Here is a 24,690-nt window from a genome sequence, read left to right on the forward strand (position 1 = left end):
AATGTGTCAGAGAAACTTTTTCCCTTGTCTTTTTTTTAAGTAGACTTTGGAAAATGTGCATATACTTTGGGATGCATGTATAGACGCTACAGTCACACTATAAAAGGAGATCTCTATCTACATACGGAGATATGTGATGCTCCATTATTCTACACGCTCTTTGCCATTGCTTGTTGTTCTATTCTTTTCTATTGAACCGAGTACTGACTTGAGCATCTGAGGATCAACGTCGAGGACTCCTCCTCTAGTTCTACACTGACACTCCTTGTGTTGCAGGACAACATGGAGTCTTCATCCAGTCAACCACAGAGTCATATTCCCAACTAATCGTCTTCTTAGCTTTCGAACAGGACCAATCACTTTATATAAAAAAAATTTATCCTAAGATGAACTATGAATTCTCCAATTTTTAATATCAATAATTGCCCATTTTATCTAATAATTTCATCTAATAGTGTCCTCGAAGACAATTATTTTACTGGGAGGAGCGAATAACGGATAACTAATAATTGCCCAATTTATCTAATAATGGCTTTTTCTGGGGACCGCTGGCACTTGCTGACGTCGGGGGCAAGAACGCGTAATAAAGGAAAAGTGGGAGGGTGCTCGCCACACGCGAGTCCGTGTGGATACTTGATTCGTCTTCCCCAAGTCTTCTCTTCCGCCCTTCGCCCCAACTTCGCTATAAAATCTCCTCTCTCTCTCTCTCACCCAACGACGGCCATTTGCCACCCTAAATCCCAATCCAAATCCACTCCGGCGACGGCAATTCAACCCATCCTCCTCTCCCCAGGCCGCCGAGGTGATCCCGGATGCCGCTCTCTCTTTAATCTATTCTCGCCCAACTCTTCTGTTTCTCGTTGGGTTTTGATTTGATCTGTAAGGTTGGGTCAAGCAATTTAACCGATTGCAACCCTTGTTGCACTGATTTTTTTATTTTATTTTTATTTTTTTATCATGGTTATATGATCTGACTGGAAGTAATAATTTCGCAGTATCGGGGAAAGCATCCCGGAGGATGGTCTCGGAAAATATTCCTACTACGGGTAATGAGTCGAATGTTGTTGCAGTAGAGTCACAAGGGTTCGTTCATTTGCTATTTCCCTTTATCACTGTTTTTCATCTGTTCTTTCAAGATTTTTTTTATATATATATATTTCCTTTTTCCTACATTAGAATTTGTTTAATAGTAGGCGCTTTAGAGTAATATATGTTGGCTCACTATCTCATCTGGCAGTGCATCGAAATTTATCTTACTGATTTGCCTTTTGTCCCGAGTGAAAAGTAATGGATAATGGAATAGTATATATGTTCATGTTGATTGGTCATTTTTTTGAAAACATTTAGTCTGTTATCTGAAGATACTGTGTATACTAACTCACTACACTCTGGACCACATTAGACATTCCTTTTGCTGGATGCAGTGACTGGACAAGTTTGGTTATGGAGGCAGTATTTGGTTTTAAATATTAGTTAGTGAACTTATTGACCTTTTCAATTGGTGGATGTCTGATCTTGATTTGTCAAAATTCAAGAACTGCATCATCTGCTGAGATGAGTCAGATTGTAAGGCGAATGCGATTAGCTTCACAATGTCATTATCATGCATCTTCCTGTTAAAAATAAAATAAAATAAACCTATTCAGGGAATAGGTATAGCATATGCATGCCGAATAAGATATAAGCCAGTATAAACTTGAGTTTCTGATCCTTGACTGAATGAGTTTAATTAGACCTAACTGCTTGCAACTTGTATAATCTCATGCTGATAATATAGGCCGTGCATGCAAAAGCTGATTAATTAGCATTTTGTGACTAGTTTCAATTGACCAAGTTCAAATTGTTGCTATGTAGCAAAAGGATTTGTCATGCCAAAATTGCTGAATCCTCTTGATCAGATTTCTGTTTTCCTCGATCTTATTATCTTTTCTTTACTCTTTCCCACTTTGAATTTTTATGATGGCTTCAGTTTTTATTTCCTGTCACTTTAATCTTTGTCCTTTTATATTTTGAGGTTCATATTTTGTTCATAAGCTCATAGAATAGTGCTTCTTGATTATAACTTGAAACCCATGTGTCGCCCTTCTTCCTGTGACTATTGGTTTCTCAGCTATACCTTCTTTTCTAGGGCTAATATATTTCTCAAGTATTTTCTTAGCCAATTGGATGCTGATTGGATTAATGCTATACCTCAAGTAGGAAAGCACATGTGTTCTTTTTATTTGTTGTCTTCCTTTTGCTCTATGTAATGTTTGGGACATTTGACCTGGACTAAAAGTTGACAGTTCTGGTTCTTCAATAGTTTTGCAGGGCACATATTATTTGTATTTGCATTAAGTAACCACTTCCTCAATTTTTGTACTTGGACATTACGAAAGTTTACCATTTGAAATATATGCGCTGTTTTTGTATGTTTTACCAAACTAATATGCATTATGTTATGCTATGAACCATAAATTAGATTAATTCTGATTCTATATATTGTGATGAAAATTTTTTAAGCTGGTCAAATGATCATACTGTCGAGTATTAGAGCTCTGTACTTTTGTTCACCTTCTTTGTTCCTATCCAGGAAAATTAATTCTATTTTGTACCAACTTATTTTTGTGTTGCTAGATTTTTGACTTGAGACTTTTCTAGGAAAACCATTGTGTTAATATGATTACCATAAATCAAATTGAAGTAAATCTGGATAAGTATCTCACATGGAGAAATTCTGATCTCACACAAACAATTGTAAGGGGACTTTATTAATTGAAAAAGTGTACTCATACATGTGATCCTAACTTCTTTCTATAAAAATAAGACTCATTCTTCGTAATATAATGACTTAGATTTTCCCAATAAAAAACCTAATTGATTTTTCTAAAAGAAATAAAATTATAAAATTCTCAAACTATTTTCCTAGAACAAACTATTCACATTTTAAATGACTTAAACAACTTTAAAATTTTCAATAATTTAAAATTGGATTTAAAAACCCTGAATATGTTATTCCCTCCCACTGAGGAGAATTTACTTTTTGGTGAATTGTAGTTCCTCTCTTGGTTTGTTGCTTCCAATCATAGGAAACAACTACTTCACTAACTTTGTCTAGCAATGGTTCGTTATTATTTTTTCTAGGACATCCCTTCCAATAGGTAAGAAATCAATGTGCTTTGTTTTTTTTTTTTTTTTTATGTTGTCTTTGTGATATTCGTTTTTGGTTACCCTTTCAATGAATAAGAAAACATGTCACTTTGTTACAGGGTGAGAATTTTGTTAGGTCTTCATTAGAATCATGGTACATGAAGGTGGTGATAGTGAATTCATACAACCTATAACAAAGTTAATATACCAAATAGGTGCTTGAATTTCTCCTAACAAATTAACATATCCTCTGATTTAAATATTAAACTTGTGTTTAGATTAGTTTTTCAAATTAGTTGTAAAGAAAAATAAAAACATTGCAATCAAATTTTCTCACAATATGACTAATAAAGTAGATATGATAGATATGAATGTTATGAGAAAAATTTAAATTTCTAAATGTAATATGAAAGTTGACGCCGGGCAGGATGACGATTATCCTGCGGGCTATTGAGAAAGGAGATTAAGGAGAAAACAAGAAGAGGATCCTCCTAAAACGAAGAGAAATACACCGCTCTCTGAGTTTTACCCTAATAAGAAATTTTATTATGAATAAAGAATAATTTTTCAATATCTAAACATGACTCTTATATCGACCACAACCTAAAACCCAAATAAAGAAAAGAAATTACAATTCACATATCTTAATTTCAATTTTGTAAAGAAAAGAAATAAATCTTTTACCTGAAAGGAAAGTAGATAACTAAACGATCTTAACTCAAAATATGACGCGGATCAAGACAAATCCTATCCTATAAATACCAGGAATATCAAAATTACCCTAAATACCCTAAAAACAAAAATTACCAAAAAAATCTCCGAAAATGGTTTAATGGTGGAATTTGGGACTGAAATTTGGCGGTTACGGTTTCGTCGATAACAAATGTAGATTTTCGAATTCTGTACGCGTGACCACTGACAGAGTCTGATTCCGAGCCCCGAGTCAAAAGTTATGCCCCTTTGATGAAGGGTCATATTGGGCTTCATCATGGGTTGGACCTCATCAAAATTTAACCATATCAGTTTTTTTTTTATGATAATCATTAGTCAATACAATTTTATTCCTAATATTGGTAGCAATAATTGGTTGGTGGATGGAAGTAAATAATGAAACAAACTCTAATGAGCATTAAGGTCATAAATAATTATGGATGTAATTATGCCAAGAGATTTGCAAATATTTAAGTTGTATCATGCATTACTAATTTATTTTCTCTAGTTTTTGATGGTGCGATCGACCTTTAAGTGGTTCAATGTAATCTTGGGTTTTGATATTTGGGAAAAGAGTTTAAATTATCGGTAAATTAGAGAAAAATCCCCAATCATAACTTTAACTTTGCATGCAGTCCCTATGTCTAAAAAGCTTTGTTTTCACTCCCTGCATGCAAAGATTTATTTGCTTCAACTCCCTCATGCAAATATCATTACCTAATTGCCCTTTAGATTTTTTAGGTACAAAAAGTCCAAAAATGAGTATAATTCCTCTTAAATTCAGCACTTTAAACTAGGATCCAGTATATTTCTATCAAAATTCAACACTTAAAATAAGAATCCAGTATATTTCTATCAAAATTGGCCCCTCATATTTTTTTAGGTATAAAAAATCTAAAAATAAATATAATTCCTCTTAAATTCGACACTTTAAACTAGATTTCAGTATATTTTCTATCAAATTGAACATGACTTTTTTTCCTACTTAATATAATTCCTTCTAAATTCAGCACAATTAAAAAAAAATCTAGTATATTTTCTATCTAATTGAGTATCATTTAAAGAAAATTTAGTATATTTTTCATCTAATTAAAGTGGAAAAAGAGTCATGCTCAATTTGATAGAAAATATACTGAATTCTAGTTTAATGTGCTGAATTTAAGAAAAATTATACTCATTTTTGGACTTTTTATACCTGAAAATATCAAAGACAATTAGGTAAATTAGTGTCTATTATTTTGGATTAGGGAGTGGAAATAAAAATTTTGGTCAATGGGAATTGCATGCAAAGTTGAGTTTATGATTGGGGACTGCATGCAAATTTACCCAATTACTTAAATTATGTTTTACTTTGTTTTTTAATTTGATGTATATTTGAGTGTGTAAAGACTTGGTGAATACATACATGGGCACTACTCGGCGCGGCCAAGGTCGTGGTTACCTGATGGCTCAAGGTCCATTGAGAACATAGAAGGGTAGTATAACACATCCAAAAATCTGCAAGACGAGGAGCATTAAACAAACTACATAAGTAGCGCTTGAAGGATGACATAGGAAGAGAGCTGTGGGCTCGATGCATCGAAGGAATGAGAAACTTATCGAGAGATGGCTAAAAGGTAGTCTACATAAGTGAAGAAGTATGAAGGATGGAATAGGGAGAGAGCCCCGGGCTCCATGCATCTAAGAGATGAGAAGTTTGATAGGAAATATCTGAGAGTCGGACTATGTGAGAAGCGTTAAGGATGACACAAGGAGAGAACCGAGTGTTCGGTGCATCTAAGGGATAAGAAGCTAGATGAGAGATAACCAGGTGGCGAAAACAAATATATGGTGAGCTAAGAGTTGAAAGAAAATGTGTTTGGGTGAAGGTAGTACTAAATTTATACGGACTTGGTCATTAAATTGGTTGTAGTTAATATACTAGTCGACTGAAGGGGTTCTTCAGTCGGTTGGAGGTTGAATCAACTGGGTAGTCAACTCGAGCAATGAATAAAATGATCTATTTTGGAGACTAGTCAATTTGTAATGGTTTAGTCTACTGAGACCTATGAGCAGTACAGAGCATGAATGATATAGACGCTAAAGGAAATGGTCGTGATCCAAAGGAAATGATCCAAGTTGATCAAGACCAGTCTATTGATGCTACTGAGTAGTTGACTGATACTACAGGAATATGATTTTAACAAGGCATACCAGATGGATCAGATAACGACTTGAGAGGATCATTCAACTGATCGGTGCGCCAACAACAAGATCTTGTCAAAGATTCATTTCAAGGAAATGACTATGTAATAGGTTCTAAAGGCCATGAATTAACACTATAATAGATCTACTTTTACACGCTAATATCTTGTTATTTCATTAAACCTTATTGTAGACCCTAACACCTCTATTGCAACTCTCTTGTGTGAATTTTGTGAACATCTTGTAAGAGGTTTCCCCACCTCTAGTGCCAGCGTGAAGGAGAAAGTATAGAAGATTCTGGAAGTGATCCACCAAAATGTTAATAGGATATGGAGTAGGAGTTTGAGGGATGTATACCATGTTAAAACATGTGTTTGCAACGTGTATGTGTTTGAGCTTTTGTTTAATTTTCGCTACTGACATTTTATGTGACCTTGCTAAGATCGCAACAAGAGTAAATTGGATTTTTGACTTGCAAGCATACGAACGGTATTCACCCTCCTTTACCGACCGTCCTTTTAATTTACTTACTCCAACAAGTGGTATTATAGCCAAGTTTTCTTTTCTACAATTAACCACCTAGAAAAACATCAAAAGGGATGGTCAGATAAAACATTCATCTACTTAAATTCAATGGGACATTTTGCATGTGGAGTGCAAAATGAAGGCATTCTTTAAAACTGATTTTGAATCCACCTAGAAAAACATCAAAAGGGATGGTCGGATGAAACATTCATCTACTTAAATTCAAAGGGACATTTTGCATGTGGAGTGCAAAATGAAGGCATTCTTTAAAACTGATTTTGAATTAATGCTAATCATAAAATACAGGTTTGAGATGTCCATGGACATAGATGTAGATGATCTAGAGGAACACTAATGGATCAAGAAACAAATAAATGAACATATGGTAAATTGCAAAGCTTAATTAGTAGAGTTGTATGAAAGCACTTCGGAGGCACACTTGACAAACGGGATCTTATAAAAAATCACATAAAGTACCTGAAATAGAATCCTTGGAGAAGCTCCATGCCTGACTAAAATAATTGATCAATGGATTGGTAAGTATCAGGGAAATAATGTCTAACCAAGATATGTTAAAGAGTGCTATAAATGCATTCTCGAAGATGGCTCAATTAGTCTCCATGGTATATCCTTTTTATATGCTAAAGGACTTTGAGGTAACTAGTTTACATAATTCTTTTCTACCATGAAATTACACGAGTCTACACTTACAGGGTTGGCAAAAAAAAAAGAAGAAAGTTTCAAGAGAGATAATTTAGCTCTTATAGCAACACAAGAGGACAAAGGGAAGATGAAAGGGGTTCTTTATTAGAATTTTCTTCCATGGACAATAATGAAGAAACTTTTTTTTGCAAGGAAAATGAGAAAAGTTTATTGAAAGTAATTTTAAGTGGAAAAATGTCAAGAGAATGCTAAAAAAAGGCCAACAGAAGAGTAAATATTTCAATATTGCAATGAAGAAGGGCATATGAAGGATCAATGCTCATAATTAAGAAAAAATAAGTAGAAAAATAAAGAAAAAGGAAAAAAAAAAACCGAGCAAAAGCTCAAAGGAGTAATTTAAAAGTCACATGGGATGACACAACCTTCTCATCAAAATACGAAAGTAACTATCGGGCAAACATTGCCTTTCTGACATTTAATGATAAAGTTTGCATTGCATCTAAAAATGAAAGCCATGGGAGCCTTAGTGAAGGGAAAGCTACACCCTATGAGTTAGACGGGGGTAAAGAAATTATTCTATGAAGAATTATTTAATGCCATTTTTTCATTGATTTTAGATTTGCAAACTTAGAAATAAAATTTGCAATAAAAGTAATGTGTAGGAATATTAAGAAGGAAGACTAGAAAATTCATCATCCCAATGTTGATTTGAAAAATTAGAGATTGAACACAGAACTAAGGGAACAAGTAAAAAATCTAAAAGCTGCCAAAAATTTTCAAATAATTTGAGTACGATCATTGGAATCAAAAGACAAATTCTAGCATAGAAGAATTAGGATATGGGAACCTAAGGATAAATTTGGGGCAATCCATGATAAGGTATGTATAAAATTCTTTTACTCAGTTTAGTTTACTCTAATTTATTTTAAGTTCCAAAATCCATCAATAACCCTTAGAGTATCTTAGGATTGTCAACCATCATGAACTACTTGGTTGACTTGGTATTTTAGCTTTGGGTAACATTGCATGATTGCATAGGTATGTAGGAATACCTATACTTTCACATCTCATAAAACTACTGGAAAAACTCGGATTTTGTTCTAAAGAACCTAGGCACATAGTGATATGTTAGGATATTTATGCTTTACATTATTTGTTGAACTATAGTCATCATTGACCAATGTATGTATGATCATCTGTTTTGAAAATTGAATAAATTACTATCTTAAAGTTTTTGTAAACAATTAGTTTTTTTTTTTTCAAAATTGAAGAATTCAAAACAGTTGCATTAAGAAATGTATGAACATTTTTTTTTTGTAACCTTTGAAAAAATTTGGTCGGAAAAATAAATGTTTTTTCAAGTAAAATTAATTTTCTAGTTTAAATTGGCATTTATAATTTTTGAATAAGTGTAGTGGAGCTCCTTTCTGAAGTCCAGTTGATTGCTAGTTTATCATTAGACTAATTGACAACTATGATTTGTTGACTGTCACAGTGCATGAGTCAACTGATTCAAAGAAACATCCAATTTTAAGTAAAAAACCCCAGATTATCATTGTGTCAATCAGTTTAATGTTGTCAAAGGGGAGAAGGATATGGCTTAAATTAGGAGACATATTATTCTTCTGGTTGGCAAAGTTTTAAGATGGGGAAGAAGGATGTTGGTATTTTTGAAATTCTTGGTGCTAGGGGAGCTTAGGTGAAGGAAGAGCATAGGTTTAGGGCTCATTTTGTACTCATCGAATTTCGTTGGTATTGTTAAATATAAAAAGGGTGAGATTGTGATGTGATTGACTCCAAATGGTCTGGTGCAACCTTGGGTTTTGATATTTAGGCAAAAGGTTCAAGTTAGGTCTTTCTTTGCTTTATAATGATGTGTATGGGTGTGCAGAGACTTGGACTTGGTGAATACACATGTGGAGATGACTTGGTGCAACCAAGTTTATGGTTACTCAATGGATTAAGGTCCATTGAGATTAGAGAATGGTGGTATGAGATATTCAAGGGAACATAGAATGGGGAACATTAGAGTGTAGCTGTGTCTCAATAAGGGACTATGTAAGTGAGAGTGAAGAATGACACTGTAAGAGAGTCGAGGGCTCATTGCATCTGAGAGACGAGAAGCTTAACGGAGATTATTAAAATTGGACTATGTAAGTGAAGCATAAATGATGGCATAGGGAGAGTCAAGGGCTTGGTGCATCCAAGCGGCGAGAAGCTTGATGGGAGATGACCGAGAGACATAAATGATGGCATAGGGAGAGCCGAGGGCTCGATGCATCCTAGAGATAAAAAGCTTATGGGAGGTCCCGGTGGCAATGACAACTGTATAGTGAGTTAAGAGTTGAGAGCAAATGTACTCAAGCTAGGGTAGCGCACAATTTATCCCAACTCAGTGGTCATAGTCAACATACCTGTCAGTTGAAGAAGTCTTTTAGCTGATTGAATGGTTGGTTCAAGAGACTAGTCAACTTGTCATGCCTATAAGTTGTTAATGGTGTAGTATAGATGATGCAATCACCAAAGGGAACGATCATGATCCGAGGAAAACGGTCCAAGTTGATCAAGAATAATGAATTGATGCTAATGAGCAGTTGATTGATGCTTTACATGAAGATTATTTCAATAAGCCGAATGAATGGATCATATAACAACTCAAGAGGATTAGTTGACTAATGGTGTAAACCATGGTTTGCAAAATCGCGATCCAGATCATAAGATTGCACAATCCAGAAGTACCAAATTGCTCCTGGATTGTTTGGAATGGTCTTTTGCGGTGGAGTTGGAGCAGAATCATTGGGATCGCTTAGGATCGATAGAATCAGTATGGTCCTATGTTACAAATGATTTTATGTATTTTTTATTAGGGGGTTGCTTTGTTGACCTTTAAACTAAGCCATCTTGTAGCCCTTTTTTTTTGGCCCAGAGGACCGGACCCTAAAGTGTTTTTTATAGTCTTTCATTTTGTGATGTGAAAGTATAAATATTATTGAGTACTATTATGCTATATTGGTAGTTAAATTACTAGTTAATTTAAACTTGTATTGGTAGTAGTGTTATCTATGGTGTCGACGATTACATATGTATGCAAAATTATTAATCTATTGATATGCAAATGACCCTTTTAGTCATTCTTTCTAATTATTAATCATGTACAATTAAAATAATATTTAACCATAAAATTTCAAGGGTTTTTGATAGGATTATATGATTTTACCATCTGAATCTGCCAGTCTGATCTTGACCCTAAATCGATCTTGCATAGGATCATGATCCTATGAACTATGGTGTAAACCAACAGACTAATGGGCGCCACATGTATTTATGGGTTACAAGGATCATAATTTAGTAATAATACAACAGATCTATTTTTACAAGCTAGTATGCAATTACACTATGTCTTATTGTAAACCCTAACATCTTTGTTGGAACCCTATGCCAATTAAAATAATTTTCAATATCATTGAACCAATCAAAAAATAGAAACTATATTTGGCATTTGTCATAACATGCATTGGGTTACAACGATTATCTAATTTTTCCCTAGACAAGTGATAATGTGATTAGGTGACAAGTCTGCATGTTATTTATTCATGAAACTATGTGTAGAAATAATTATTAAATGGTTTGTTCTAGTTCTCATGAAATTAAGCTCTTCATTTTCATGAGTATAGGTTTGTTGATTCCTAAACTATGTATCTCATATATTTTGTGATCATTAGGGTTGTTCTTCACATCATATGGATCTAAGTATTGACAAGCAATAATGGTTATAAATTAAAAGAATATAATAAATTAAATGAGATGAAAAAGAATATAATAAAAAATTAAAAACTAACATGCAGAAATAGGAAACAATATCACAATTTTTTTAGGGGTGTATATCTAATATGTGTGATGATATATGGTAGATTGTGTGAAAGTTAATTAAATGCAATAAATTAAATTAACCAACTAGATAAATTTAAAAGGAGGAAATGTGATTATATTGAGATCATGCAACCTTGAGATGAAATTATTTCATCAAACAACCCCTTTTTTCTCTTTTTGTTACTGTTGTGGTAACAAACTCTTTTAAAAAAATTGTTTTTGTTCCTACAGTAACAATTTTTTTTTCTTGCATTGGAAGTGGGTTGCTGTGATCAAAGGAGAGCAATTGTGGGACGAGTCATAGACAAAGGTGGCACCGAAGCTTGAGGATGATGGAGAACAAAGGGTGCAATTTAGCACCAAGAGTGGAGCATTCGACTTCCTGATAAATTGAACCTTTGAATCACATAAACAATCACACACAAACATTAGGAAAAAAATTGAAGTAAAGAGAATAACTATCTTAGAAATTTTAATCTTATACAGAGAATCTAAAGGGAATTTCTTTATTAACTAAGAAAATTGGATCCTAACTCCTTTTTATGTACTTATAATAATAAGACATTTTTCGGAAAATAATGTCTTAGTTTATCTTAATAAAACCCAATTTTTTCTAAAAAAAATAAACTTTTAATTTTTTTTAACTATTTTAAAAAAATATTACAAACAATAAAAATTTTAAATGACCTAGACAACTTTAAAAGTTTCAATAATTTTAAAAAGGAATCCTGATTTCATTATAAGACTTGCATTTACTTGCCTAGTGGTTTTGTTTGAATTTTGTTGGAAAATAACTGAACTATTAGGTGAATTCTTTCTATCATTTTCCTTTCTGTTGTCTTTGATTTATATATGTCTGATTCTGACATGATAAATATGGCAGGTCTCCTCCTTATAAAAAAGGTCTAGCTAGAGTTCCAAAGAAGATACACAAAGCTGAGAGGGAGAAACTTAAACGTGACCAACTGAATGAACACTTTGTTGAGCTCGGACATGTGCTTGGTAAATGTCTCTTCTTTTGTTTAATTATCTTGGTTTTATTATTACCCACCATAACCACAACAAAGTCAAATTTGTTGAGCTAGATAGCTGGATTACTAAAAAACAAGAAGCCAAATTTGATTAGCGAAATCTGGTTGATTGTTCTCCTAGACCAACTTCCCGTTCATTATATAAAGTCTTTCTTGTGTATGCTTTAGCATAAGTTTGTAACCAGGCTAGAGTTTTTATTTTCTAAATTTAATCAAAATATCCTTAGTTTACATTTTATGTCCTTATAAAGATATCTTATATTCAAAAGGGAGCATTGACATAACGATAAAGTTGTTGTCATGTGACCTTGAGATCACGGGTTCGAGTTGCAGAAACAACCTCTTGCAAAATGCAAGCTACGTACAATAGATCCAATGTGGTCCGACCCTTCCTTGAGATCCTACACTGGTAAGAGTTTTGTGCATCGGGCTGCCCTTTATAAAGATATCTTATATTTGGAAAATACAATCCAAGGTTGGTGCTATTAATTCTGGATCAGATGTGTTATTTGAATGCAGTTATTTTTCATTCAGAAATCACCTTGTTTTTGTATGCCAAAAGGATCTACCTAATACTTTTGAAGAATTTCCCTTACACTCAAAGAAGTTGTGAGCTTGTAAAAACTAGATTAATGCACGTTTAAATTCTGTATAATTGTGAGCAATTCTTATTAACAAATTGATGATAGTATTTATGCATGCAGATGAGGTTGAAGTTTGTCTATTTCAAGGGATACCTTTTCTAGTCTAAAAAATGCTTTGTTTCTATCTTTTTTTATGTTATTTTTTCTACAAAATGACATATCTATGTAAATATTTGACTATTTTTTTTTTTAAATTTTGAGGAACTTATTCCCATATTATTGTCTATGTACAGAACCAGATCGTCAAAATAATTGTAAAGCTTCCATATTAGGAGATACTACCCGAGTACTTCGTGATCTATTTGCTCAAGTAAATTCTCTCGGGAAGGAAAATGCTGCTTTGCTATCTGAATCTCGCTATGTGAGTTTCTGATTCACTGATCTATTTTTCTCTTCTTAATCTTTGCAAGTCAATACTTCGAATTAATATCATCACAAGTAATAATCAGAGACCATATATGCACATTGATTTATTAAGTTTACATTGATTTGGAACCTCTAGTAATTCTCTTTTCATACTCAATCTATTTCCTTTTATGTGTTGCGTGCTTGCTAACTTCTTTACAATTACTCGTTACCCAAAGTTCACTCTGATTAATCTTTCATAACAGCAGTGATTCTGACAGATGGCTACCTTTTCTAAAGCATTCTGCTAGAAGATGGCCTATAATTTTATGCTGGCTTATATGCTTTATTAGCTGAAGTAAACTGATTGATGAAAATAATTTTGTTTTTGTGCTCTTTTCAATCTTTTATACAATGCATATAATTAGAAACAATTTTGCATATAATATGTGCTTTAGTTGATTGATGAATTAAATGGATTTGCCATTATACAACTTTAGCCTGCATCATGATGTTTGGTTGCCTTTACTGGACCTTCTTGTCAAGTTCTTTGCACCTTATGGCACTTAGGCATTAGGATTGTGCGCCAGGGGAATAACTATTCTATGATTCAATCTCACGATGGTATATAATTTTCTTCGGTGTGGGACATATAACAGGTTACGGTGGAGAGGAATGAGTTGAAAGATGAGAATAATGCCTTGCAATCTGAAATATCACTGCTCCAAAATGAACTACAGAGGAAAACACAGTCTGTTTCTGTCTGGAATGACACCCCTAGTGCAAATCCCCTGATTCAACCACAACCAACTACTACTGTTCTTTCGATGCAGCATCCACCATTCATTATTGGATCCAATCCAGCTGCCCGTGTTCAGGAGCTCCAACTTTTTCCAGTGGAAAGAACACCACCATCTACGCAGCCAGGACCGCCACCTCAGGTGACAAGGCCTCATGCTAGATACCCTGCGCCATTGGACTTGTGGTCAGGTCAGCTGCTTTCTACTCTTCCACAGACATCACAACGAGAGATATATGACGATAGTAGTACAAGCACCACTAGCAAGGAAGGATGTGATAAACCATGAGCCTAAAATTTGATCTTGAATTCAGAATTGTACATCACAAATTTGACAAAATTTTTCCCCACATGCTAAGAGTCTAAATGAAGCATTAGAAGAATTCTAGTCGGTATATTACCTAGGTAAAAACTTGAGCAAGCGGGAAAGTAGCTAGCTTGAATCATATATATATTCTGTTATGAAGAAATAAATTCATGCTTTACCCATTTCTCTTGAATAGTTTCAGCCTGGTTTCCAAGAGCAAAGATCTGTTATTGAGTGAGCGAATAAAATTTCATCATTGTTATACGTCGGTTATCCGACACATGAAATTGATTGTAATTCTCAGTTTGCCTATTTTTCTTAATTTTTTTTAGTCGTGACCATTTGCAATGTTAGTTATACTATGAAATGAGTTTTCCCCTTTGAATGCTATTACTATGATCAAATTTCGGATGGGATGAAGTTGACTGCTTTTTCAACCTTCTAAATATAAATATTATATCATTTTAGAATTTTGAACATAAATTTGATGGATTGAATGCTAGCATGAGTGTGGGTTGAGCAGGTGTGGTAGGAGAACCAAGTGGGTTGGACTTGGTTGGACCATCTAGTTTGAGTTAGATGAATTAAATGGGCTGAAAGGATAGGATAGGCTTGGCGGATTGTTTGGATCATCTTGATGGTAGAATCGATTTGACGGCTAGAGGGGGTGGGGGATGAATAGCCTTAATCTAAAATTAAGTCATTGAAAATTTGAGAGCAGGCTTAGTTAGATTCTAGTTGCACAACAGGCAAGATATGCAACAATGAAAACTAGTGAAACATGATTTCTTTTATATGGTTTCAAACTCTCAAGTTTTAACTATACATCATGTTTTGTAAGGTGAGTCAACCCTTGCACTTTACTATCTTTTCCCCTTCCTGAAAGCGGAGAAGTTGTAGGTAAGAATCGACTATGGTAGGGGAGGGGGATGAATAACAATTGCCATGCAAATACAATTTTATACTCTCACTACTACCTTAGTAAGGTCATATTATCACAATTAAGCAGCAAAAATAAAAATATAAAGTAAGGCAATGGATATCAACACTAACAAGGCAATGTAATGTGGTTTAGAATCCTTGTTTCTACTCTATAGCCTATAACTTTTCAATTAGTGACTCCTATAAGTTCACTATCTTTGTTGGACCAGTATAGTAATGTTGGAGTAGCTAGAGGAGAGAAAGGGGTGAATAGTGATATTCCTATCAAATTGTACTTAATGAAAGATATGCAATATAATTTAAATAAAAGAAGAAATACAACGGCTAACAATTAATGATTTAACTTGGTTTGAAACTCTTGTTCTTATTTCATGATGTATGATCCTTCGATGGATCACTACTGATTGTACTACTATACTTTCTTCTTCTCAAACAATTTTCAGAGACGGATAAATCTCTTGCAAGCACTTGAAATGATTAATTAAAGCTCAAATATAAAGGGAGAGTACAATGAGGCTTAGATTATCAACAATTTGGTATTGAAATATTAGCCTTTGAATCTTCTCTTTGAAGGCACCCATTGTTTTATTCCTAATTACGACATATTTATGGAGATTTTTTTCTCTAAATGAGACTTGTAATCAGGGGATGTTGAGTTTTTGGGCTGCCTACTGTAAGTATTTCTCGATTTACCTTGATGGTCGGTGAAAAATTTTAGTAGAACTGAGCCAATCACCTAGGCTTAACATTATCCAGTCTGATTAATCATATTTCTTTGACCCCTTTTATAACATTCGTGTAGTTTCTCTTATTCTTGTCCCTTCGGGATAGACTAGTGGTTAGTACATGGAGTGTTGTTACAATGAGGTTTGGAGGTCAAATCCCGGCTAGTAGCCGGGTTCCTGCCCTCCCCAATGCACTAGTCATTGTTCGGGCTAGTAGCTCTCGTGATTTTACCTCTTCTGTGTTGACCTAGGGACAGATTGATGGAGGCACTGGGGACGAGTGAATCGCTTTTGTCAGTAATTTCTCTTATTCTTGATCATTTTGTTGGGCTGACGCTGAATATTTGATCCGAATGCACCATTAGTTAATTGATGTGATTGATGTGCTATAGCCATTAGTTCTCTCAACTATTGTTGTCTCAACGGCTCTCTCTACCTTTTTTTTGTGTAGCATTAGTGGACTAAATCCTGTTATCACTCGACTAATCACAGATTAATCGACTGTTCTGTCCACTCAACTACGAATCAAAATATTGACTTAGCTACCATCAGTTGATTGAATTATAACATAGGTTGACAACTCCAATCTCAACCACAAATAAAAATATTTTATTCGCTAGCTAATTCACTTAAGTCGACCCCTTGTTTGACTCAACCACGAGTCAATTGAGAAACTCTTCAGCTAACTAGATCACCAACTATGGCCATTCTAAAGGTTAAGTTTGTCTAAGTTGAGATATAGTCTTCCCAAGGTATCTCTCAACTTTCATCTCACCATGGAGTTTTGCCTTGCTTCAAGATCATTACCTTAGGTGATTTGTCCATCGGATGCACGTAAGCCCTTGACTCACTCCGCATATCATCTTTCACATTTCACCTATGTAGTTCGCCTCTTCCAGCTCCGCTGCCCTTGCGGTCCTTTGACCGTCCCATGCCCCATGCCCCATGCCTTCTCCCATTTCCATGAACCTCAAGCCATTGATCAATAACTTTAGCGACACAAGTCTTCAGGTGTATCTTGATAACTCTTGCATAACTTTATACACATATCAAACACACATATGATCCTCATTTAAACTATTTGTCAAACATCATGGGTCTTTATCATAAAGTTTTACAATTGCATCAACATTTATCTTCTTTGCAAATAACTTTTAAAGGTTGAGATGCTTCTTACAACAACTAACTTTACAAAAAGAGCTTGAAGGATTGAACCAAGAGTATAAGAGACAAAACTAAGACCGTAAATGAATCAAATATTTGTGTCTGTTCAATATTCATTAAGTAAATTAAATAAGTAAGCTTGAATAATTTATTAAACTAAATAAATAATCTTGAACATATATGTGTTCAATTTATTAATGTTTATAAATAAAGATTATGAACTGTTTGTGAAAAAAAATATGAACTGTCCATTTTTTATGTTACTTAAAAAGTCTCTTATCAAACTTGTAAATAAACCATGAAAATCTTAAAACAAACAAATAGATTTTATAATATCAAACTTATTAATCAATCAAATAAATTTAAAAATATATAAATTTCAAACAATTAAATAAGTTCAAAATAAGAGTTTGATAACATTTAAATTAATCAAACTCAAGTAACTAAACTCAAGTATGATAAAAAAAATCAAGCCAAATTTAAATAATCATTTTAGCAGCTTGACTCATTTTAAGCTTAGCTTAATATGACTTATTTATCTTACCAAGGAAACTTAAAACTTAAACAGCTTATTTCACTTGTTTACAACCCTAGACCAGACATATTGATTATGCAATCTATATTTCACCCATCTTCAAATGCTCCCTTGATTCTACAACTTTACTTATTATTATATTATTTTTTCTAATGATATGTCAATTGGATCCACTAGCAAGCGACTATGTTCCTAATTAGTTATGCTTACAGTTTTGTTCCTTTGGGACGGTCTAGTGACTAGTACATGAAAGATGTTATCATCATGAGATTTGGGATTTGAATCTTGATATAACCAAGGTAATATCTTCCTCACGCGCTAATCACTATTCCAAAAATTAGTAATCACATATTTTGATAATGGAAAATCTTCCAAGCAAGTTATCAAATGATGTAATTTAAAATAAGTCAAGATAGATCAAATTGTTGCAATCAATCCATGTTCACATTAATCAAGAAGTATGTTTTGATATTTAAAATGAAAAGGACAAAATGAGTCATTTGAGAAAGCAGCTGTAAGTAAATAATATTTAACCTAATTTATAAGAATAACAATCCAGTTAATTATACTTGACAAAAAAAAAAAAATCAAGCTCGGCTTAAACTTTGTTTAATTTTTAATAAATAAATTTAAATAAATTAATTTTAACACTTAATGTTGATCAAAAATGTATATTGTAACACTTTCCTTTTCAATAATAGGAATCCATGGCAATTGTGCTGAGCCCAGCTTCCTTTTTCTCCACCGGCTCCCCTGCCGTCGATTCCAGCAGCGTAGCATCCACCCGTCTCCCTGCCACCGCGTAGGCGCCGGAAAGGAGTATCACGTTGCTCGGGTGTTCGTCGCCCAGCGCCGCCAAATTCTTCTGCGCCAATTCTCCAACCTCCACGTTTCCATGAATCCTGCAGCCCGCAAGCAGAGACTGCCACGCCAAGGCGCATCCTCTGACCACCGGCAACCTCTCGATCAGCTCGTAAGCTTCCTCCAACATCCCCGCGCGCCCGAACAGATCGATCAAACATCCATAGTGTTCCTTTCCCGGTACGAGCCCGTATCTCCCCACCATTCTCTCCAAGCATTGCTTCCCTGCCTCCACCAGTCCTCCATGGCCACACGCGCTGAGCACCGACAAGAAGGTGACCGCGTTGGGTTCCGCGCCGCTCGCTTCCATCTCGCCGAACAGCTCCAGCGCCTCTTCTGCCCGGCCGTTAACTCCGAGGCCCATGATCATCGCCGTCCAGGCTTGGACGTCTCTCTCAGACATTTTGGCGAACACCTCGAGGGCCTCGTCGAGGCAGCCGGTCTTCGAGTACATATCGACCAAAGCGGTCCCGAGGACAGCATCCAGCGTCACCTTCTCGGTCTCTATGCGCTCGTGGATGCGCCGGCCGACCATGAGTGCGCCGGACGACGCGCAGGCTTCGAGCAGACCGGCGAATGTTGACGACGCCGGTTTGATTCCCTCGTCCTTCATCTTTGCGACTACCGCGAAGGCTTCTTCGATGGCTCCGGCTTTGGCGTAGCCGGCGACGATGCAATTGTACAAGACCAAGTCTTTTCTCTTCACTGCGTCGAACACCTTCGCCGCGGAGTCAATGCGCTTGGATTTCGCGTACATGTCTGCGATGGCGGTAGCTACGTTCAAGTTGGAGTCGAAGCTAGACTTGACGCAGTAGGCGTGAAGCGTTTCGCCACCCGAGCAACAAGATAAATCCACCAAGGCTGAGAAAGTGTTCACCAGCGCCGCCGCGTTGATCTCCGAGAAGCAGCGATGCATATCGAGGAACAAAGCGACCACCTTCTCGGGCTCCGACTGCTGCAGGTATCCACTCATCAACGCGCTCCAGGAGACGGCGTCATTTCGAAGGGGCATTTCGTCGAACAGATAGAGTCCGTCGTCGGAAACACGGCCGCAGCGGCAGTAGAGATGGATCAAGGTGTTCCTGACGTTGACGTAGAGGAGAAAGCCGAGTTTGAGCGCCAGGGCGTGGAGCTGCCTCCCGAGCTGGAGGCGGAGGCCTTGGGCGAGAACCTTGAGGGTGGGAATGAAAGCGAACTGGTTCAGCGCCAGGCCGGGGGAGGCGTGGAGGGAGCGGAAGAGGGCGACGGCGTCGACCACGGAGCGAGCGCCGGGGGCGGAGGAGAGGCTCCGAAGGACTGCAGTGTGATGGAAAAGGCAGGGGGAGGCGATGCAGTCGAAGATGGAGCGGGCGTAGGCGGGTTCGGCGAGGGAGGATGCGGCGGCGAGGAGCTTGCTGACGGGGAAGGGGAGGAGGTGGAGGCCGGTCTTGAGCATGCAGGCGTGGGCCTGCCGGAGCTGCAAGGGCGTCAGGCGGGAAGTGCGGAGAAGGCGCGAGAGGAGAGGGAAGCGATGGGCGGCGTCGATGAAGTTGGATGGCGCCGGCATCTAACAACTAGTATTAATCAATTGATTGACGACGTTGATCCTTCAAAATTTGATCGATTATACGCACCGAATAATTCGACATTTTCAAAATTGTATTTATTTATTTAAAAAAAAACATTGGAAAAAAATAATCAAAAGGACGTTCCAAATTAAGAGATGGGTCTTAGTGTAGGAAGCATCAGACGATCAAATTTAAATTTTAATAATAGTAAAGTGTTATAAGTTAAGGATTATTATTATTCTAATAAATTGAACTAAGTGTGCAGGGAAGTCCTAAGTGATGTTAGGTAAAAGAAAATCCTAATTGAGGTTATACAGGTGGAAAGTCCTAACTGCGATTAGACAACGAAGTCCTGGTCCTGGGGATTGGGCAAAGTCTTGGCGGGTCGAGGACGTTGGACGAAATCCTAGGATTGAAGACGCTCGGTGAAAATCCTAGGGTCGAAGACACTAGGTGAAAGTCCTGAGGGTCGTGGACACAAGGCGGAAGACTGGATGGATCGAAGATCGGACGCCCAACAGAAAGTCTTGATGTCTCAGACGTTGAGCAAAAGTCCATACAGTCTGGAGGACCGATCTAGCAAAAGATTAATTCTCCTAAGAGGAGTAGGTGATGATACATTCCCCGTTGAGAAAACAGTAAATATTGGTTCGACCTAGGATTTTCAAGAAATCCGAAAATTAAAATCGGGCAGTCTGGAGACTATCAAACATTTTATTACCATATTATTTATTGTATCAACTCTGTTTCGCAGGGTATCGTTGTGTATTTGGACTAACGTGTTTTGCAGAAGTTGAAACACACAAATTGATTTCGGATGAACAGTGCTCAAAACGCCTCCCATAGTGCTAAAGGCGCCTTGAGCACCTTGGTCAAAGGCTTCACGTAGGAGGGTGTGGAGGCGCCTTCTAAGTAGCTGGAGGCGCCTTCTAAGCAGCTGAAGGCGCCTTGGAGCTGGGAGCGAAGGCGCCTTCGAGTGCCTTGAAGGCGCATTCAAATGGATGAACTTCGCAGAATGTGAAGGTTAGCGAGTCCGAGGCTTTGGAGATAACTTCTACAGTTGGAAGCGCCTTCAATAGTCTATAAAAGATTGGTTCAAGTAGCTGTTCAATTACAACTCACTTTTACGATCTTTCTCTTGCGCGTTGCTTCAAAGATGATCTTACGACTCTGCAAATCTTTAAGTTTTGGTATAATCTTTCTTTATAGAGCACTTGAATTATAATTCTCTTGTAATCATCTTTTGTACTTGTAATTTATGAACGATTGTAAATTGCCCAAAGTAAATACTCAATGAGTGTTGGTTTTGAAGTATGAATCGTCACAGACTTTAAACCAAGTAAAATCAACACTTATTAGCACTTGTTTTATTTTACTTTCTATTTCCGCTGCATTGTTACTCTCGAATGTTTTCTGAAAACGTAAAAAGTCATGAGCGTTATTCACCCCCTCCCCCGCCCCCCTCAGCACTTTCAATCCTACAATTGGTATCAGAGCAGGGCCGCTTTGAATCAGTGAAATCATCGTTTAAGCACTTTTTCATGGTATTTTTTTGAGTTTTTCAGAGTTAATCAAAATCGGTGCTTTCATCCCTTCTGATAATTTTTCTCGATCGAGTTTATTGTTTTTCGAAGTTCAACACCACTCGAGTTCTTTAGTTTTTTTCTTCCCACACTACTAATCCAAGACCCAGTCTTGGAATATTTTTTTTTTTTTGTGTGCGAGGTTTTCTATTAAAGGCCCACTAAGAAGGTTACAGTACTGCTCGTCCGCCTCTTTTCTCTGGCGAGGACTTCTATTACTGAAAAGGTCAGATGGAGTACCACTTGAAGACAAGTCAAAATATGAATCATCATCCAAATTGGCTTCTTACTACCACTCGATGGCACTAGAATCAATAACATGCGAAAACTGGGACCAAAGCATAATGAAGAAAATTGAGGCCGACGTGAAAGCTACTCTAACTCTGCAATGCAAAATAATCAAAGAAGAGCTGAACCAAGTTGACATATTCTCAAGCACAAAAGACTTATGGGAGAAACTGATTGAACTACACGAAGGGACCTTCGATACTAAGATAAGTAAAAGAGACCTAATTTTAAATAAATTATATAATATAAAAATGCAAGAGGGTGAGACGACGAATCAGTTACATGCACGCATCCAAAACCTTCTTAACAGCCTCCACGCGATTGGACAAAAAAATGAAGAACCGCAACGTTATCAGGTACACGCTAAATGCTTTTCGTAGAAACATTTTATGGGCATCCATGATAGATGTTTACAAAGTTTCCAAGGATTTTTCTCTAATTAGATTAAACGAGTTATTTTTAGAATTCGAACTTCATAAACAGACTAATGCACTGTCGGTCGAGAAAAATATTGCTTTGGTTGTAGGTACAAGCAAAACTCGGGAACTAAAAACCAAGCATCGGACCGAACCTGAGTCTGAAATTGAATCGAACTCAGAAGACGATGATGAAATCATCATTGAGATCGTGAACTTGGTATAAAAATTGTACAAGAAGAAGAAGGGTTTCACAAAATGCAAGATTGGGAAGGTGATTCAATCAAAGACGAAACAGTCAAGTCTGAACCTTAACACAAAGGCCAAGTCTGAAGTCACTTGCTTCGGCTGCAACAAGAAGGGACATATCAATGCAAACTGTCTAAACTAGAAGGAAACGAAGAAGCAACAAAAGAAGAAGACACTATAAATAATGTGGGATGAATCTTCATCAGAAGACTCCGACGAAGATCTTGAACAAACAAGCTTCCTCGCACTTTCAACCTGAGAACAAGTCATTGAGTCCGAAACTTAGAGCAAATAGCAAGCTGAATCTGAGAGAAACCATGGATCCGTATCATTTTTCGAAGGGCCTAACAACACTATAAGTTCTTCTCAAGTGGATAAGTTACATAACTTGATAAATTATTTGATGTGTAAACCAAGAAAATCCAATATCTAGGTAAAGTCACTCCAAAAGGAGGTAGCAATCCTTAAGGAAGTGATCAACCTAAGTCCCTTGACCGAACCTGTTCAAGCTGGAACTTTAATTCAAGTCCAATAACTTGAGGAAAAAAATTTTCAACTTGAAAAGTTAAGTCAAGGAACTTAGGGACTCGTTGGAATAATTTATCTTGGGTTCCAAGAATCTTGATATGATCCTTAGAAAATAAAGAGCCATATACAATCGATCCGGACTTGGATATAAGGTGAAATACAAAATTAAATTTCACTTGTCCTTAGTTAATCGAACCAATAGAAAATTGGTCTAAGCATAGGTCCTTAAGTCTAACCTAATTGATCAAGTTGGACTTAATCAATATTAGATCCCCAAAGATCAAATTCACTACCTGGATAGAACTTATCTAGGCTTTGCTATAAGGGAGTCAATAAAAAGACTATTTTGATTAGATAAAATTGTGTGATGTTTGATTTACTGGTTTCATTATCCATGCTTAGATTAAGAAGTATAGATAAGGACATAGACTTGATCGACACTTGATTAGTATTAGACCAATGATTCTCAGAAAGAAATTTAAATATTTAATTTCTTTAAAAGATTTTGTCTAGAAGTGGTTGTTGCTCTAATACCCAAGAAAGCCTAATGACTCGCCACAGCCTGGAAGCCAATTATTGAAATGGATGTTTAATTGACTAACCGTTAAACTTTAGTCTAACTCAAATGTAAATCAATCCTTAATTTTTAATTTAAATTGAAGATAAAATTAACCATCTCACAAAACTTATAAGATTCCCTATTGACAATCTAAAAAAGGGTGAGATGAATTTAGGTTTAAAATAAAAAAATAGTTAATTAAAACAACAAAAAAATTAAACCTAATCAAACTTAATTAAGCTTAAACCTAATTAAAACTTAACCAAAAATTAAAACTTAATCAAACTTAACAAAAAATTAAACTTAATCAAACTTAACTAAAATTAAACTTAACTAAACTTAAACCTAATTCAAATTTAACCAAAAATTAAACTTAATCAAACTTAATAAAAATTAAACTTAACTAAAAAGTAAACTTAATCAAACTTAACTAAACTTAAACCCAATCAAAATTAACTAAACTTAAACCTAATCAAACTTTACTAAAATTAATCAACAAACTTAAGTCAAAATTATTAACCATCTCACAAATACCCATAGAAATAACATGATTGACAGTATAAATTGGACGAGATGGAACATAAGGAGTTGAATTCAATCAATCTATCTTATAATCCATTTAAATTAGATCCAAATCAAGCACTTTATGTATAGGAACATAATGATTTAGACCAATAGATATTGGATAGTGAATGCTCCTGATACATAACTAGAGACAGATTGAAGTTCACGAACTTAAAACTCAAGAATATAGGATCAGTTGCATTCAGCAACGACTGAAAACTTAAGGTAATCAGAACAGGTAATATTGAACTGAGTTTCGATTTCATTATTTGAAAAGTTTTATTTGTTGATAAATTTAAGTTTGACTTACTTAGCATAAGTCAACTGTGTGACTTGGGCTACCTAGTAACCTTTTCGAACTCTGAATGTGTAATTAAAAATATTAAAAATTCTAAAATTACACTTAAGGGAATTAGGAAAAATAACATTTACACAATTGACCTACCAACCTTCTCACTCAAGTGTCTATTGACATAACAAGAGGAAAACAAACTGTGACACAGAAAACTGGGTCATACTTA

The 24,690-nt window shown here is 35.8% G+C and overlaps 2 protein-coding genes across 2 annotated transcripts; one reads left to right on the top strand and one right to left on the bottom strand.

The window, feature by feature from the left end:
* Positions 1–528: 528 nt before the first annotated feature.
* On the top strand, positions 529–14,612 carry LOC122011322 (transcription factor BHLH062-like). Its single transcript, XM_042567709.1, has 5 exons — positions 529–802; positions 996–1,083; positions 11,966–12,084; positions 12,991–13,118; positions 13,762–14,612. Exons 1-5 carry the CDS (start codon positions 529–531, stop codon positions 14,188–14,190), a joined length of 1,038 nt encoding a protein of 345 aa, XP_042423643.1. The 3' UTR covers positions 14,191–14,612.
* Positions 14,613–18,172: 3,560 nt separating this feature from the next.
* On the bottom strand, positions 18,173–20,959 carry LOC122010384 (pentatricopeptide repeat-containing protein At1g26900, mitochondrial-like). Its single transcript, XM_042566898.1, has one exon. The coding sequence runs from the start codon at positions 19,979–19,981 to the stop codon at positions 18,266–18,268; it is 1,716 nt and encodes a 571-aa protein (XP_042422832.1). The 5' UTR covers positions 19,982–20,959; the 3' UTR covers positions 18,173–18,265.
* Positions 20,960–24,690: the final 3,731 nt, after the last annotated feature.

Source organism: Zingiber officinale, chromosome 8A, assembly GCF_018446385.1.
Source record: "Zingiber officinale cultivar Zhangliang chromosome 8A, Zo_v1.1, whole genome shotgun sequence".
Classification (NCBI taxonomy): Eukaryota; Viridiplantae; Streptophyta; class Magnoliopsida; order Zingiberales; family Zingiberaceae; genus Zingiber; species Zingiber officinale.

Coding starts and splice junctions, on each gene's coding strand:
- LOC122011322 (XM_042567709.1), top strand. CDS start 529: ATGGCTTTTTCTGGGGACCGCTGGCACTTGCTGACGTCGGGGGCAAGA. Junction 803..995: donor CCTCTCCCCAGGCCGCCGAG/GTGATCCCGGAT, acceptor ATAATTTCGCAG/TATCGGGGAAAGCATCCCGG. Junction 12,085..12,990: donor TGAGCTCGGACATGTGCTTG/GTAAATGTCTCT, acceptor GTCTATGTACAG/AACCAGATCGTCAAAATAAT.
- LOC122010384 (XM_042566898.1), bottom strand. CDS start 19,981: ATGCCGGCGCCATCCAACTTCATCGACGCCGCCCATCGCTTCCCTCTC.